General features: G+C 42.8%; 1 protein-coding gene across 2 annotated transcripts in view; it reads right to left on the minus strand.

The window, feature by feature from the left end:
• DISP1 (dispatched RND transporter family member 1) overlaps positions 1–15842 on the minus strand; it is an 82819-nt gene extending 66977 nt beyond the window's left edge. Inside the window, exons 1-2 of one of the 2 annotated variants that reach the window (XM_088666663.1) lie at positions 15526–15607; positions 9583–9613 (exon numbers count right to left, since the gene is read on the minus strand). Coding sequence is in view for 1 of the 2 variants with exons in the window: in XM_088666660.1 (XP_088522786.1) it covers positions 15526–15702 (177 nt within the window). In the remaining variant the exon portion in view is untranslated. Of the gene's footprint in view, positions 1–9582; positions 9614–15525 lie in introns of both variants that reach the window. The other variant, XM_088666660.1, reaches the window with a different exon arrangement.
• Between the last annotated feature and the right edge of the window lie 2623 nt (positions 15843–18465).

An 18465-nucleotide genomic window follows, 5' to 3' on the forward strand; every position in this document is an offset into this window, starting at 1 on the left:
TTTAATAGGCAGCTCTTCAGCAAAGGTATTCTGACCATTTCTACATTAGCTTTGGAAGCACATTTGCCCTGTTTTGGCTGGTAAAATTGCATTAGAAGCAAAACTGGATTATTTCCATCTTGAGCATCCTTAATCTGACTTCTTAAAAGAAAAAGAAAAAGCTTCAAGTTAATATTACAACCTTTTAAAGGTTGTCAGTTCCAATTTGCTACCTTAAAGAGACACCAATATACATCTTTTAAATTCTTCAGGCTTTCACATTCCTAAAAATTATTAAGCACATTACAGTTCAAAGGAAATGGAGTAAGCAAGTGGAAATCAAAGGATGGTTCAAGCATGCATGAAAATAATGAAACGACATGGAGAACAGATGGCTGTTTCTGCCTGGCAGTTACGCTCAGAACTTTGCCATTAAGGCCCAATTATTTGAAGACATTTTGACATATATTGTACTTTTAAACATCAAACTGGTATGTTCACCATGAACTTTCCAAACCTAACCTTAAATCTATGAACAGTTTTGAAAGGATCATGGCCCTTTTCCTGATGTTAAAGAAACAGCCCCCCCCCCACCACCACCACCACCGAGATAACTCTTGTTCAAGCCAAAATAGCCAATGAGCCACTATAAAGAAGAGCAGGGGGTATCTGATGCTGTGCACTTTGCTGACAGAAGACATAAGATAGGTGAAAGAGGGGGAGATTTTCTCTCTCCTCTGAAGCACCCTGCACCTTCAAAATCTGCTCTGGGCTCCACAACCCCCCAGAGCAAATTTAGGGAAGTTCAGGGACTGGTGGGGGGCAGTCACTAAAAATTGCATCCTTCCCTGTTCTTCTCACACCTTCCATCAGCAAAGCGACAGCACTGGATACTACACAATATATAAGACAGGTCCATGTTAAAATTATCATTCTTCTTCTTCTTCTTCTTCTTCTTCTTCTTCTTCTTCTTCTTCTTCTTCTTCTTCTTCTTCTTCTTCTTCTTCTTCTTCCTCCTCCTCCTCCTCCTCCTCCTCCTCCTCCTCCTCCTCCTCCTCCTCCTCTTTTAAAAATCAAGCTAAACTATTCCCTCCAAGGCATAAAATACCAATTCTGCAAGCATCCACTTACATAGCAGTTCATGTGACACCAAAATAACTTATGTGATTTGAAGAATTTGAAACCTTTGCAACAAAGCAAAGAGGTCGCTGACTCTTAAGATGCTTTCGAAATGTGCTGTGTTTCTTGCCTTCGGGCAGGAGGGAGGATTTTACTGTATTATCTGGTATTGCAGTATTTTAGTTTCATTGTTTGTACACACACACACACACAATATTCTTTTTGTAAACTGCTTAGACTGTCCTGGTGTTGTTGTTGTTGTTTAGTTGTTTAGTCGTGTCCGACTCTTCGTGACCCCATGGACCATAGCACGCCAGGCACTCCTGTCTTCCACTGCCTCCCGCAGTTTGGTCAAACTCATGTTGGTAGCTTCGAGAACACTGTCCAACCATCTCGTCCTCTGTCGTCCCCTTCTCCTAGTGCCCTCAATCTTTCCCAACATCAGGGTCTTCTCTTCTCATGAGGTGGCCAAAGTATTGGAGCCTCAGCCTCAGGATCTGTCCTTCCAGTGAGCACTCAGGGCTGATTTCCTTCAGAATGGATAGGTTTGATCTTCTTGCAGTCCATGGGACTCTCAAGAGTCTCCTCCAGCACCATAATTCAAAAGCATCAAATCAATTCTTCGGCGATCAGCCTTCTTTATGGTCCAGCTCTCACTTCCATACATCACTACTGGGAAAACCATAGCTTTAACTATACGGACCTTTGTTGGCAAGGTGATGTCTCTGCTTTTTAATATGCTGTCTAGGTTTGTCATTGCTTTTCTCCCAAGAAGCAGGCGTCTTTTAATTTTGTGACTGCTGTCACCATCTGCAGTGATCAAGGAGCCCAAGAAAGTAAAATCTCTCACTGTCTCCATTTCTTCTCCTTCTATTTGCCAGGAGGTGATGGGACCAGTGGCCATGATCTTGGTTTTTTTGATGTTGAGCTTCAGACCACATTTTGCGCTCTCCTCTTTCATCCTCATTAAAAGGTTCTTTAATTCCTCCTCACTTTCTGCCATCAAGGTTGTGTCATCTGCATATCTGAGGTTGTTGATATTTCTTCTGGCAATCTTAATTCTGGCTTGAGATTCATCTAGTCCAGCCTTTCGCATGATGAATTCTGTATATAAGTTAAATAAGCAGGGAGACAATATACGACCTTGTTGTACTCCTTTCCCAATTTTGAACCACTCAGTTGTTCCATATCCAGTTCTAACTGTAGCTTCTTGTCCCACATAGAGATTTCTCAGGAGACAGATGAGGTGATCAGGCACTCCCATTTCTTTAAGAACTTGCCATAGTTTGCTGTGGTCGACACAGTCAAAGGCTTTTGCATAGTCAATGAAGCAAAAGTAGATGTTTTTCTGGAACTCTCTAGCTTTCTCCATAATCCAGCGCATGTTTGCTATCTTTAACTTAACACAGGTATTTATGAAAATTGCAGGTGGTGGGCACCATCTTGGAAAATGCATTATCTTTCCCTCCCCCAACACTGTTATACAAGATGCCTCTTCTAAGAGGTTGCCTGCTATAACACACATATCCATCGCTATAACAAAAATAAGGTATATTTTCCCTCCAAACTATTGTTTTTAATTCATTTGCCAATTCTTGCAGATTTAATTAAAACTTTTTATCCAGCTAAGATTTCCTTAGTAAGATGATGACAATCCTAGTTCCTTTCATTTCAAACTAAATACTCCAAGTAGAATAGCAAGGACAAATCAGTCCCGAGCACATCCAGTCCCTGCTAAGGAGGACATGCAACTGGAAGTTTAGTTCTTTATTGGCAAAGCAATTGAATACATCAGCTCCTAAGTGCAAGAATCCCAAACTCTTGTTAAATAGCTAGCTGGGCATCTCCTTCCTCTGACCTGTGCTCCATCTCAGAAGTTGGGGCAACAGAGCACCATGCCTCCTCCAGACCATTTAAACCAGTGATGGCCAAACTAGGCCCTCCAGGTTTTGGGACTACAACTCCCATCATCCCTAGCTAACAGGACCAGTGGTCAGGGGTGATGGGAATTGTAGTCCCAAAACAGCTGGAGAACCAAGTTTGGCCATCACTGATTTAAACCCTCTCTTCTGATGTGGTGTGCGCAAGCAACTTCCCCTGTGAGGCATCTCCACCTGCTCCTGTCCCCGCTTTAAGCCCCTCCTTGACCTTGGAGACTGTGGGGAGGGAATGGAGGGGGTTCTAAGGATTCAACTCTCTCTCTCTCTAAAATGTCTCTTCCACCTCTGCGCCTCCCTTCAGCTCTCCCTCTGCCTGCTTTTCTTCTGTCTCTGTCTGCCCAGCTTCTTCCTCTCCCCCTGCCTCACAGGGAGCACCAAACCCCACAAACCCCACCGGCTCCTTCCCCTGGGCCACCCTCCTGCCCTCCTCTGCCCACCCTTCAGACTCCTGCCTGTCGCTGACAAAATTGCACAATGGCCAGAAGAAAGCCATCACTGCAGAAACAACTGCAAGGGTTGGTTTTGCATTTCATTATCAGTTGCCTTTTTCGCCAGTTGCTTTTGTTCTCAAGCCTCGCTTGCACCTCACCCAAATCTCTTCATACCACTACACCACACAAATGTAATCTTGTGCACGTTAAAAGTAATTTAACATCTTGCTCAGTGACAGTTTTGAGACATTGGCATGTGGCCGACTTGCAACTGATACCACGGTTTAAATACCTTCCCAGCAAAGTTGCACATTAACTTCAAAATACTCTAGGATTAAATATGTTTTTGTTTCAGTTACAAAGCTAATGAAAACCAAATGTCTGAATTTGTTTAAGCTCATGTAATACACCAGGGATTTCACTTAAAAGAGCAAGGTTTGAATAAACTTCCATTTGCTCAGATGAACACACAGAGCCAGCACTACACTATGCACAGATACGAGACATTATCGACCAAGTTTAACACAGGGAGAAATATTTGATGTTTAAGTTCCTGGCTGAAATTGCTTCAGACACATAATATTTGAATATAAGATTTACTGAATTGTACATGTATTTCAAAACTGCAAGTTGCCCACTGCAAGAAGATTCAGAGTGCAATCCTATATACATGTATTAACCAAGGTGAAACCCAATGAGTTCACTGGGTCTTACTCCAGGGTAAATGAGTATAGACAAGTCAGTCTATTAACGTCCTAGAGAAAACACTCCACATCAAGCTGTGACAACTTTAATTTTAAGAAGTTTTGAATGTGTGCCACTTGTTTTTAAGAAGTCAGCAAGAGCTGTTGAGAACAGTAAAATCAAAGTACTGTACATGCGACAGTACTTGTTCTAAGGAAGATACGCGAGGAATCTTTTATTTCAACATTTGTATCCCACTTTTCCACATCAAAAGATCTGCAAAGCAGCCTATAACAAAATTGAAACGTACCATTAGAGAGAGAGAAATCAAAACTAGCAGCATAACTAGTGAAACTCAAACAAAATTAAACCATTTAGTCAAAAACAGTAAGGAAGCAGAGCTGTTAAGACAGCAAATCCACATATTGATCAAAGTAAGTTTTAACTCTGTGCCGAACAGTAAAATCCTATACATTATTCTACTCAAAAACAAGTCATATTGGGTTCAATGGGGTTTACTCTTAAGTAAGTAGGTACAATCAGTGTCACCTTAGTCAATGTTAAGTGCCCTCCCCTCTTGTCTAAGGAAGGCATTTCACAGACATGATGCTATGTACTACATGATGGCTATGTACTACTTCCAGGAACAGAGGCTGCATCCTTCTCAATATGTTGCTGGGAAGCACATGTTCTCTCTCAGGTACCCAGAGAAGTAACTCTGCTAAAACCCATCACACATTCATATGGGAAACAGCAGTCCTTCAAATAATCAGGTCTCAAATGAATTGGGGTTTTAACATCAGAATTTTGAAATGTGTCCAGGAACAATTTGGTGCACTGCAGATCTTTCAAGAGTGACAAAATATGCTCAAACGGGCAAATTTAAAGTCAGGAACCCCAGCAGAATAGCATAATATATAGCACAATGGCTCAGCAGGGGAATAAATCAATAAAAATCTTTAGCTAGCCAAACAACTTGCTCTAAAGTTTGCCTGGAATCTCAAGGCTGAAATAGATTAACCATAGGACATGTCACTGAAAAACTCACGCAAAAGTTTTGCCAGGTTTTGTTCCTGCAATAAAATTCTGCCTTCCACAACATTTTAGGATTGGCACAGCATTCCAGGCAGCTGTTGAAGATATGGAGCAGTACATATTTGGCTCATGATCTAAGGTGATGAAGAAACACATTACGGGTTTTATCCAATTCTGATGTGTTTCCAGCCTGAGCTCTTTCAGAGCTATGGCCAACATTGGTTGTGAAGGATGATTTATAATTTTACACATGCTCTTCCACAGCAATGCTTTTATCAGTTTATACAGTGTTTCACAGTTAACCACTTGTTGTCTGAGGTTTCGGAGATGAGCAGCACTCCGATGACTGAAGCAGTCGGGATTTTCATCTGCTGCTTGAAATACTGACATCCATAAAAGTAATCTGAGCAGACTTGACTTTACCTCAGAGTAGACAGATTGTTCTAATTTTATCCTGTACATTAAAGCAATATATATATAGGTAGAGTGTACTACTGAACAACAGCAAGCACTGGTTTTCAAATGGGTAAAAAGCAGCAGAATAAAAGTACCTTATTAAGATCAGCACTGATGAAATTTCAAAATATTTTTTAAAAATTAAAATTCAATTGGGGTTATTTTATTATTGCCTTTTAGCTGGTACTGGTAGAGAGGCTAAGACACCATCCCACAGAAGAAATTAAGCTTGTAGCTCTATTTTGGTGTGCATGAAAACAGGTATGACTTTCCAACTTCAGATAAGAAGCCACCACCTCCAAAGCCAACACAAAACTGAAATAAAGAAGACTGGGGTAAGGGTGAACACTGCTGAAAAGGGAAAGGCGAAAGCAAGCACCACATGTGTTTTCTTCAGAACTGATCCAAAATAGTTTTCTTTACATCTTGCTAGTCACTTTCTAGAAGGCCATAAATAAATCACAGACATTTTTTAAGTAGTGCTTGAAGCCAGCTATCGGGGGGGGGGCAGCTTTCAAGCCATAAAAAGCACTAGAGGCAAAACAATATTCAGATGTGAATGTATGCCAAAGTGAAAACCTATATTTTAAGAACCCTTTTGGACAAAGAAGCATGCATGATGTGCAGGCATGTCTGAAGCCAATGTGACACATTAGAAAGCAAGCAGGAACAAGTTTCTCAGACATAGCAGTCTACTTCATCAGTGGCTGGTTCCAAAAACTGTAAAGCTGCAATCTTAGGGATATTTACTAGCAAGCAACCCCCACTGAACTTGGGGAGGCTTACTTCCAAGTAGTGCAAGGCTCTAAACATCCACATAAAACTGTCAATGGGACATTACATTCAATTGCAACAGAATACTGTACTTGCATTCAGTTTTTTTACAGACATCTTTTAGTTACCAATAGAAAAGTTTCAGAGGACTATTGTTTACGATAATGACAAACCTTGGGACAGCTTATCTTCTTAGGTAATTAAAGCATTGTGTAATCTAGCTAAATCTTTACTCCTGCAATTAAACTCCAACAATAGGAATTTTAAAATTTCTGGCAGTCTCAAGCAAAGCTTACCTAGCTAGTCATTAAGATACTATGGTGATGCAGAGCTTTAGATGTGAAGATATTAATTCAACCTTTCCATCTCCTAGGGCTGCAATCCTAGATGTACACTTATCCGAACATATATATACTTCCAAATAAACAAACCTGCTGACAATGTGTGTGTGTGTGTGTGTGTGTGTGTGTGTGTGTGTGTGTGTGTGTGTGTATTTACTCTCTTTTTCTTCTCATTTTCTAAGAAAGAAGCTACAAATTATGAGAACTTATTACCACACCATGGTCATGAAAAAATGGGCTGTTGCTATGTTGTTTGCTAATACCACAATTCTTAATTAAATATGCAGTTATCTGAAGTCACACATAAAAGGTAAAGGTAAAGATAAAGGACCCCTGACAGTTAAGTCCAGTCGCGAACGACTCTGGGGTTGCGGCTCTCATCTCGCTTTACTGGCCGAGGGAGCCGGCGTACAGCTTCTGGGTCATGTGGCCAGCATGACTAAGCCGCTTCAGGCGATACCAGAGCAGCGGACAGAAACACCGTTTACCGCTGGAGCGGTACCTATTTATCTACTTGCACTTTGACGTGCTTTTGAACTGCTAGGTGGGCAGGAGCTGGGACCGAACAACAGGAGCTCACCCCGTCGCAGGGATTCAAACCACCGACCTTCTGATTGGCAAGCCCTAGGTTCAGTGGTTTAGACCACAGCGCCACCCACGTCTCACATAAACCCACTGAATGAGGTGTGGGGTAAAAGATTTGGCTGGCTGGCTGGCTGCTGGGCTCCCCCACCCTGTGTGTCGTTTTGATAGGTGAGCAGGCCCACCCATCACTCAACCACCTCATCTCACCTTTTAACAAAACAACAACAACACAATCCTCTTATAATTCTAGTATTGTTAGCAAAAAAGGAACCCAACATAATCTCTCACTGGAGCAAGCTCACTCATACTGTATATCAGGGTCCCCAAACTAAGGCTCGGCGGCCAGATACGGCCCAATCGCCTTCTAAATCCGGCCCGCGGATGGTCCAGGAATCAGAATGTTTTTACATGAGTAGAATGTGTCCTTTTATTTAAAATGCATCTTTGCGTTATTTGTGGGGCCTGCCTGGTGTTTTTACATGAGTAGAATGTGTTCTTTTATTTAAAATGCATCTCTGGGTGTGTATGGGGCATAGGAATTCATTTTTCAAAATATAGTCCGGCCCCCCACAAGGTCTGAGGGACAGTGAAAAAGTTTGCTGACCCCTGCTGTATATACTCTAACCTAGATAGACAAATTTGTATGGTATTATTTTGAGGCCACTTTTCCAAAAAATAAACCCTAAAAAACCCTGAATGTCCCAACATAGTGGTTTCCTCTCTTCCATCTATAATTGATTATGCTGTTTCACCACAAGAGTAGAAGGAACACACAGTTCAGTCCTGAGAGTCACAGAATTTCTTAAAAATCCACTACCCAATTAATATGGGGCACTCTTTAAAAATTGATTAACCTAACCCATCAATCAATACACTGCAGGATATAAATGATAGTGGTGAAGAAGACCAAGAAATGTCAAGATTTTTGAAAAGAAGTTTAAATGGCCTTTTTGATGTGGGGAAAGGCACACAGTGAACAAACAAGGATTAAGAAGTGCTGTATTTTAATTCTGAGACAGTAGAGAGTTCTGAGACAATGTAGGCCACAGTGAGGAGCATCTTCGGCCAGAGGAAGGGGATATCTACCAAGCGATTTTGCAGCCTATGGCAAAGTCTTAGCTAGCAAATTTGTTTGAATAGACTAGGAAGCATTTTCTCTGTTCAGACTTAAAAACACACACCCATGCAGTGAACAATAATTTATGGTTGAGAAATAAAAGACTTCCAATGAAGCATTCTTAGTTCACACCTTTAAATCAGCCATTAACCCTGAAGCACAACTGTAATGTGAGAAATATCATTCCAGCTAAAACGGAGGCGTGTGAATTGTTCCCACAGTTAATCCTTTTTATTTTTTTAGCCCCCCAACAGTCTTGAATTTTAAAGTAAGTTTACTCTAGAACTAAATACAACAACTTAAAAAGGAACAGAAGAATTCACTTCTCCTGCTGCTCAAGGCACAAATATTTTACCATTTTAAGTGGTTATGGTTTTAAAATTGTGGATTTGTAACTACAATGTGCAATGCAATACAAAAAAAATTCCTTCAGTAGCACCTTAAAGACCAACTAAGTTTATATTTTGGTATGAGCTTTCGTGTGCATGCACACTTCTTCAGATACACAGTTTGCATGCACACGAAAGCTCATACCAAAATATAAACTTAGTTGGTCTTTAAGGTGCTACTGAAGGAATTTTTTTTGTTTTGCTTCGACTCAGACCAACACGGCTACCTACCTGTAACAATGCAATACAGTAAGCTTACAACTTGCACACATTTAACTTGTGCACATTCAACTTTACACATGTGGCAAAAAATAAAATATAAATAAAAAGGGGCCAGAAAGAGGATGAGGTTCTGGGGGAAATTACTTTGGCAATCCCACCCACCATTGAACCCAATGTGTTTTGACTATAAACAATTTTGGCTTTAGGTGTGTAAGTTGTGGGCTTACTGTACTACTTAACATTTTCACAATGTTCAAACAGTTATCTATATTTCTTTTATTTAAAGCAATTTATATTCCATCCTTCACCCCGTGGTCACAAGGCCGGTTATAATTTGTACAAATACACACACAATACAATACACACAATACAAAGCCAAATTATACAAAAACAGAATCTTAGTTAAAATTAGAATTACAGAATTCAATCCTTTATCTAATAACAATTCAATTCAACAATTCAATCCTAAGTCACTAAGTTCAAAGTCAGCATGAAACAGAAATGCCTTACCTGTCAGAATCTACCCAATGTAGGAGTCTGCCTGTTATTGGGAGAGAGAGAGCAGGGAAGAAGAGTGTTTCAGAGCCAGGGTGCCACAGTCAAAAAGACCCTGTTCCAGGTTCCCACCAAGTGTAATGATAGCACAGCCAACAGGGTCTTCTCAGCAGATCTCAACTCACAATATCAGGAGAGGCAGTCTTTCAAGTAACTGGCCCCAAACAGTCCAGAGCTTAACATCAAAGTTAACACCTTGAATGAGCCTCAGTGATGAACAGGTACCGGTAGCCGGTGCAAATGTTTCCAAATTGTGTATGTCCCTGAATATGTCAGTACCAACATAGCATTCTGCTCAAGCTGCAGTCTCCAAACCACCTTCAATGGCATCTCTACAAAGAGCATCTTACAAGCTACTACGGTAGGGCATGGATTACTGTGACTAAGCTATCTCTGTCCAGGAACCCAGAGCATGACAATTCCCATCGGCCCCAGCCACAATGGCCTATGGCAGGCACGTCCAACAGGTAGATTGTGATCTACCGGTAGATCACTGAACGTCTGTGGTAGATCACTGGTAGATCACTGGCTCCCCCCAAAGCAGCTCTACAACTTTGTCTCCCCTTTAAAAAAACTCAACATTTTTGCCATGCACTTCCCCAAAATGGGGCTTTCCTCCTCCCTAAAGAAAGCTAAACAACTTTGACCTGAACCCCCCAAAAGGGGGTAGATCACTGCCAGTTTTTAATGCTGTGTGTAGATCGCAGTCTCTTGGGAGTTGGCCACCCCTGGCCTATGGTCAGGGATGATGAAAGGTGTAGTCCAACAGCATCTGGAGGACGACACATTCCTTATTCCTGCTTTAGGGAGAGTGCAACCTCACCCAAAACAATATAGTATGTGAACAATACAGTATGTGAACCTAAGCAACTAAGCAACTACTAAACCTAGGAACTCCAGTCTGCAGCAACTCCATCTTGTCAAGGTTCAACTTTAGCTTATATAGAAACACGAAATGTTTGCAATGCATTTTCAGAGGAAATTTTTTTTAGTGACGTACTATAGTGAAGAAATTATATTGATTCAAAGGATCTCATAATAACAGTCATAGGTTTTTCAGACACAAAATTTTAAATAAGCCTTCATCTGATGAAAGTACTGTAACTTATTTAAAAATGTGTCTGTGTAGGAAGGACTTACTGGGCAAAACACTAGCAAATTTAAAATGTAAATGCAGCTCAATTATACACGCTTACTACGGTATGGTCCACTTTCAAGACTGATTTCAGATACAGAACAGATCCAAGCCACTAGTTTTGAGAAGTAATACAAACTTGGGTAAAATAACTTCTAAAAAAAACCTCAGCAGTCAGTCAGCACAAAGAGAAAAGAAGTCACAGTCAGATAATGTTGTGAGAGAAGCTTCTTCAATACTATACAATACATGCAAATAAGTGCTTAGCTTCACATGGTTTCAGCATTAATTAAAAACACCCACACATAATGGAGAAGGGAGAATTTCTAATACTACTTATATTGCGAAAAGTTACTAACCCACTTTGAAGAGCATTAAGTCACTGCCCATCAGTTCTGCTCCTCAATTTCCCCCTCCCCAGGGATTCCTCCAAAGTAGCATGTGAGCATCTTCTGGAAATGCTATTAAGGCTTTTAAAAAAAATTAGTCTGGCTTTTGGTGTCTGGGATGGTGGAAGAGTTTTAATAGTAGGTTTTATTTTCGCTGATTAGGCTTTTTAATGTTTTTAAAACACTGTTAAGCTGCCACAAATCTTCAGGATAGAGTTCTGTGTACAAACCATTAAAATCTGAAGAGGATTCCAGAATGATGAAAAATATTTATTGAAATTTTATGAACTGAGCAGTTTAGGGGGGTTCAAAACTTAGTTGTGCTTAGGCCAGGCATGTCAAACTTGCGGCCCTCCAGATGTTTTGGACTACAATTCCCATCTTCCCCAACCACTAGTCCTGCTAGCTAGGGATCATGGGAGTTGTAGGCCAAAACATCTGGAGGGCCGCAAGTTTGACATGCCTGGCTTAGGCTTTTCCCCCCATTGATTTTACAACTCTAGGCCTATTTGGGTGGTTGCTGATAAAAAATGAACACTCAGATGATCCCAGTCATGCGGGCTTGACAACAGATTTGAAATATTCCAAGATGTTGTCACCTGACATCTGTCTCTCTCTTATACACGCACAAACACACACATGCTCATTCATACACCCCTTGGCTAACACCTAGTGGAATTATCTGAAATGTTCCAAAATGTGGCTGAAAATTCAGTACAACTCATCAGACATTGCATGTGAGTGACAAACTTTATCCTTCCAGAATACCTACCCCCACCTGTTTCCCATCACTTTGTGACTTTAGGATTTAAACTACATTACCAGCAAAAAGAACAAAAAACCTTGACTCTAGTCTGTTAGCCAACTTTAAGAGGGTGACTAATCTCAAAGAAGAATACTGTACGTAGCGTTTGAAAAGAGATGCTTTATGTGGGAAACTGACACATACTGCTGTAAAATATGAAGATTTAGGAGTCAGCATTGTAAGAACTCTTACAGTATTTCTTTCCTGGAAAACCCTTTAAAACATCATCCAAGTTCCAATGTTTGACACAGTCTACATCTCCAGTGCAGAAGCAGGGGGTATGGGGGAAGAAGAAATGTTCATACTTATTCTGGGATGATCACCTTCTGTCTTTTGCCATAGATAACCCAATACAGTGGTACCTAGGTTTGGACTACAACTCCCATCAACCAATGGTCAGTAATGATGGGACCTGCAGTTCAAAGCATTTGAAAGGTACTAGGCTGGGGAAGGCTGAGTTTAAAGTGTTGCTTCTTTCCCTTCTTCCTCCACCAGATGCACTGGAAAGTATCCAGAATTCTACATCCCATTCCAAACAGGAAACCTAAGCAACTACTAAAATCAGCTGGGTAGCCGATGAGGTGCGAAGGTTTACATTAGTACTGAATAATTGTTTTGTTTCTAAATTTAGGCATGCTCTACCTTAAAAATTCATCAACTCAGGAAATTCACATGATTGTAGGTTTGCTGAGGAGCACGGATATTTTTATGATGGTCCTAACTACACGGTTGACATACATGTAATGAAATCCTATACAAGTTTACTCAGACCTAAATCCTTCTTACGTTCAGTGGGACTTACTCCCAAGTAAGTATGCAAAGGGTTGCAACTCTAGGTTCACCTCTGTTTAAGGGAAGACCAGCCAATGTTCTTCTGACATGTGGAACAATGTTTTGTTCATGTAATTAAGTGACCTTTATTTATTTCTCTTGTATTCATTTGTATCAATGGGCTATGTCTGAGTTCTTTTACGGTGGGCGGGGAGTGATAGGGAAAATTAAGGGGGAAACAAAATGTTGTCAATGTGTTTATTAAAAAAAATACCCAACTACACACACACACAAACAATGATGACCCACCTCAATGATAAAAGAAATACTGTCAAGCCTTGATATATTTGGAAGAGGGGAGATGAATATACCGGTAAGCCACGGCCGGCTCTAGGTATAGTCCCGGTGGCGCGGGACGCCAGGCCGGCATGTGGGGCGCTGCGCGGCAAAGCAGCGTGGAAGCCATGCTGCGCGCTGCGAGGGCGGGGGCGCCGGAGCGATCTCCGCGCCTCAGCGCCAGGGCGCCCAACCTGCTCGAGACTGCCCTGCGTTAAGCCTTAGCTTCCAGTACTTTAAAAATGCAATCCCTGTTGCAAACCCAAAATAAATTCTCCCCCCTCCAAGGTAAAAAACAAATAAGTGGAATAATATCTGTAGCCTCTGTTTCTAGTACAGAGTAATAAAACGACCAGAGCCTTTATTAATTCTGAACAATCCAAGACAAGCAGCAGTCGTTTTATAAATGTTATGGCTAAAGTTAAAAGAGCTTTCTTTGCTTTGAGTATGTCTTAGCACAGGAATGTAAATATTCCGATGTAGCAGATTCTTGTACACCAGATAATTAACCAAAGGATTATTGGGACTGCGGCTCACTGAACCGGCACAGAAGGTCCCATGTACACTCTCAGACACCTCCAATTAAAGGCTCTCAGATGCCAGGACTGAGAAATACATGAGACCTTGAGTCTGCTGCTAGGTGAAGTAAACAATACTTAACTAAATGGATGAATAGTCTGACCCAGCATGCAAAAACTTTATATGATAATGCATGCAAATATAATTTCAATTAACCCCAAAAGGCGGTGAAATTCCCTACTGTCTCTGACTCAAGTGTCAGAGATGGCTGTGGAACAGGATCAAATTTTAGGGCGGGCAGGCGACACTAGGTTAAAATGGCCAACAGTCATAATGATGGAAACTGAAGTCTAACAAGAACTAGAGGGCACCATATTGACTATCTTTGGACTAGACAAATCATGTAGTCCTTTCCCTCAAATTCTACCTTCCATGCTGGCCAGTCAGTCAACATGTATCTTTTATCTGTAAAAGCCCCTTTAGAAAGATACTGTATGTATGTACAGTATAAGCATCCTCTTAATACCCAATTCAAACATGCAAGAATAAAAATCCTGCACCACAGAAAATAACTAATTAAAGGAGTCTTATTTGAATCAAAGAATGCGCCCTCAGTGGAACATTTCCCATCTCCCTGCGAAGTAGAACAGGGTTCTGTCAGGTGATGTTTCTAATAATAACATGACCAGACAGCTCTATTTGTGGAGATCAGGAAGCGGCTTTTCAGCAATTCTGATCCCCAGAGTCCGGTCCTCAACCAGCAACATAGGAAGTGGCCTTATGCTGAGACCATTGGTCCATTTAGCTCTATGATGACTGGCAACATCTCTGCAGGTTCTCAAGACAGTGGCCTTTTCCAATCTTTCCTACAGATGCAAGGAAGAGAACCTGGGACCTTTTCTGTGCAAGGTATGCATGCTTTACAACTGAGCTATACTAAAGTTCCCATACAGTTGACACAGATGGAAAACAGCACAGACCATGTTGCTTTCCTAGCTCTTTTCACATATTTAGCTGAATAATAGATCCCTAAAATTCCCCACGTCACCTCCAATGTTCCTTGTTGTGCAATTCAGAATCCAAAAGGAAGCACGTCATACACAACACAGGGGTAGCCAGGGTAGTGCCTTCCAGAATCAGATGTTGTGGACTACAACTCCCATCAGCCCCAACCAGAAAGTGATCAAGTGTGACACCTAATTCAACCTTAACTATGCCTGCCGGAACATGAGTCAAGTTTCCTCCCAAAATATGCAGAACACCACATACAAAGGGCATGTTTGCATGTGAAGAGTGCAGGAAAACAAAGCCATTCTGGTGAGGAAACCTAAATTTGGGGTGAAATCTGAGGAAAGCAACATTCTACCTAAGGAAATCCTCCTCCGTTCCAGAAGATGGATACAGTACTGTACTAACAAAGAGTCGGATGTAAAGCTCAAACACAGCTCACTTGGGGTATGCTAGACCTTATGCACCATTGGAAAGGGGTTTGTGGGGAGGGTAAGAGGCAGGAAAATTCTACACACTTTGCAAACAATTGCATACGGGAGTTGTAACTAAGACCCGAAAGAGAAGGTGCTTAAGCTCCGCAAGAGGGAGGCGGTTGCAAGTAAAAACCGCAACTCTTCACTTTCAGCATTATTCAGGAGGAAGGGTACCGCAGCCAGCTGGAGAACCAGGCTTGGAGAGAACCCAAGCCCTTCGTTCGCCCCCCAGTTTGCTGGGCCAAACGCGGCTTCACTAGCAGCGGGAGCCCCTCCTCCTCCTCTCCTCAGCGGGACCTCGCGACTCCCGCCGCAGTCGCGCGCTCACCTACCCAGTCCGCCCAGGCAAGGCTGGGCCTCCTCTGCAACCAAGGCTCTCGCTACCTGTGCAAATCCCCGGGGCAGAAGCCCCCGTCCCCCCCCCGCCGCTTCCCCGAGGAGTGTAGGGCCAATTCCTACCTGGGTCCCTGCAAGGGAGGCGAGGGGGCGGTCCCTGCCCGGCTTGCTGCTGAGGGGGCGCGTGTGGAGCTCGTCGCCCTCGTCCTCCTCCTCTCCCTTTCTCTCCGCGCCGCGTCTCTCTGCGGGGCAGGAAGTGAGCAGCCCCTCTGGCGTCCCCCGCCGTGGCCCTGTTACCATGGGATGGAATCCCTCTCGCTCCGGAAATCACTGCTGGGAAGAGGTCTGGACCAGGGAGAGAGGGAGAGGGGAGGAGAGCAGCCGCCCATCTTGAGCGTGGCGCGCAGGCGGCTCCGCCATCTTGAGCGTGGCGCCACCCCGACGCGGTCTAGTCTCGCTGCAGCCGCGGCTGGTATAGGGCAGCCTTGGAGGGTGGTGTGTGTGTGTGTGTGCCGTTGCTCCTTTCTAATATGTTTACTCCTTTGAGGAGGAGAGGGATATACTACCACTTTTTTGACTCAGGGTCTCATAAAAACCTAGATCGAACTGCGAAAAGCAGCTTGGACTGTTAGATTGTATACTTGAAGTGCATGGTTTGAATGTGCCTCTGAATGCCGGATTCCGGGGTGGGTGGGATAGGCATCTAGTTTTTCCTCCATTTCTCTTTCTCCTGTCGTCGCTCTTGTGTTGAATATTAGATTGGAAGGGGGCAGGGCTCTGCTCCTTTTGTACTCTGTAAAGCGCTATGCACGCTGATGGTGTCATATGAATAATAACAACGCAGGGAGCTCTCGCGCTTCTTGTAAACTTCCAGCGCCTCTCCCAATATGAACCAGCCCTGGACCCTGCAATCACCACCTGAATCCCTTTTCTGGGTGCCCTCTCCACAGGAGATCCAGAAGGTGGAAACAAAGAAGGGGTCTTTTCAGTGGTGGCTCCTCACTTGTGGGAGACTCCTTGCTGGTGCCAACTTTTTCCATTTTAAGCACCAGGCAAAAGAAATGCCTCATTACATGCAGTTTTGCCTATGATTTGAATGGCTTAAAGTACTTGTTGCCTCTCTTGTGCGGCAGGATCTGCAAGTCCTGTCTTTTATTGGTATAGATGTGTTGTTTAAATTTTTATTGGTGGTTTGTTATAATTTGTTCTAGACTAGAGTTTATATTGTTTGCTTTGAGTCACCTGGGAAGAAAGTGAATGATGTGATGATGCACAGCAATGACAAAAAATAATGAGGAGGGGGCGACAAAGTGGAATATGGAAGGAAAGAAGGAATGAAATGATAGATTTGAAAGAGACTGAGGAAACACACACACACACACACACACACACACACATATATATATATATATATAAATTTTAAAGTTGACCATAGGGAGTATGCTGGATGTTATTGCAAATGAATTTCTCCTAAGTCTTAGCATCCAATTGGAGTCTGGAAGAAGTTCCATGAAAAGGTGGATTCACATGGCTGTGGAAGAATGATAAAGTAGCATTGCCATTTGAATTACATAGACAGTTCACATGTCTGTCATGCTAGGAGGTGATCCTGCTCGTAGAAAGGGATACAGTAGGGGAATGAGGGTCAAATTTTGTCAATTTCCCCTTCAGCCTCCTTCATTCTGAAGCATCCCCAAGACTCCTGAAGCATATTTGTGGAAGGGCCTTTACGGGGAAGGAGATGCTGGTAAAAAGCACTCTGAGCAACTTCTGCTACTAGCTGCACTTCCATAGACATTGGCAAATCCAGGAGAATCCCCAGGCTGCTATCTTGGTCCTTTGAGGGAAGTACAACCGAGTCCAAGACTGATTGCAAGCCTGCATCCAAATCAGCCTGCTGCCCTGTCCTGACTTTGCCTGAAAAAGCAAAGGTTAACTTAAAAAAAAATGTCTCTCTGTGTGAAGGAATAATGCCTTTGTTTAATGTGGTACTCTGCAGTTTATATAAGCGCTTGTTGTTCCTTAAAGTCTGCTTCGCAGTTTATTGGGGTCACATTAACAAAAGGTTTTTTTATTGATTAGCCTTATTGGTTAATTAATTAAGGATTAATTAACCAATAAGGCTAATTAAGGATTTACATAAATGCTGGAAAGGTGAAATGCTCAAGGAAAGAATATAGCTGGGGCACCTGCATGCTGTTTTCAACCACAGGCAGTCCGACCTGGGGAACAATTTGGCATATACCGCTACCACCTCCTGAGGCACAGGACGTCTAACTTTGTTCCCTTTAGCAATGAATTATTATTATTTGGGGGGGGGGGGAGATACTGAAGTGTTTTCAATTGTGTAACTTTTAAATTATGAAACTTCTGAATGGTTTTTTTTTTTTAAAAAAGGAGGAAGGTGCCATTAATAACAATGTACTGTTGATATACTTACATTATTTTCATGCTTTGCTGTGAATCTCTCTGAGTATCCAGAGATGAAATATGCCCACGAAGCGATTATGACTAATAGCTGAGGACTGTAAACAGGGCTGTCTTAAGCCTATGCAGCGCCATGGTTCAAAGATCCCTCTGGCGCCCCACCCCGTTTCCCATAGTTGCTGACCTTTTCCACTTATCTCTGTCTTGAATCTCAGAATATTCAGCTTCATGGGATGTCCGCGAGCTCGAGTGTTAGGTGAGAGAAGGAGGAAAACACTTTCCTCTACCCACTTTCTCCATGATTGCCATGATCGTGTCACTTTTCCTATGCCTTTTCCCCAAACCAAAAGAGCCCCAAACCTTTCCTCGCAGCGGAGTGGCTCCTCTGGCCCCTTTCCTCCCACCCACTACTATAATTGCAGCAATTTCTCACCGCTGGCGCGGTGGGTGCCTGCACTCTGCACCCCCTCAAGAGGCGCGCGCCCCTCGTCCGAAGAGGTTCTGGGCTCCTCTTCCGATGCCGCACATGGTACCTGCAGGGGCGGAGCAGCCTCGCAGAGCAGGCAGCTGCAGACCCCTTTGCACCTGCAGCAGCCCTCAGGCTTGCCTCCCGCTCCCCGTCCTCCAGAGGCAGAA

The sequence above is a fragment of the Zootoca vivipara genome, chromosome 3, assembly GCF_965207765.1.
Source record: "Zootoca vivipara chromosome 3, rZooViv2.hap1.1, whole genome shotgun sequence".
NCBI classification, from domain to species: Eukaryota; Metazoa; Chordata; class Lepidosauria; order Squamata; family Lacertidae; genus Zootoca; species Zootoca vivipara.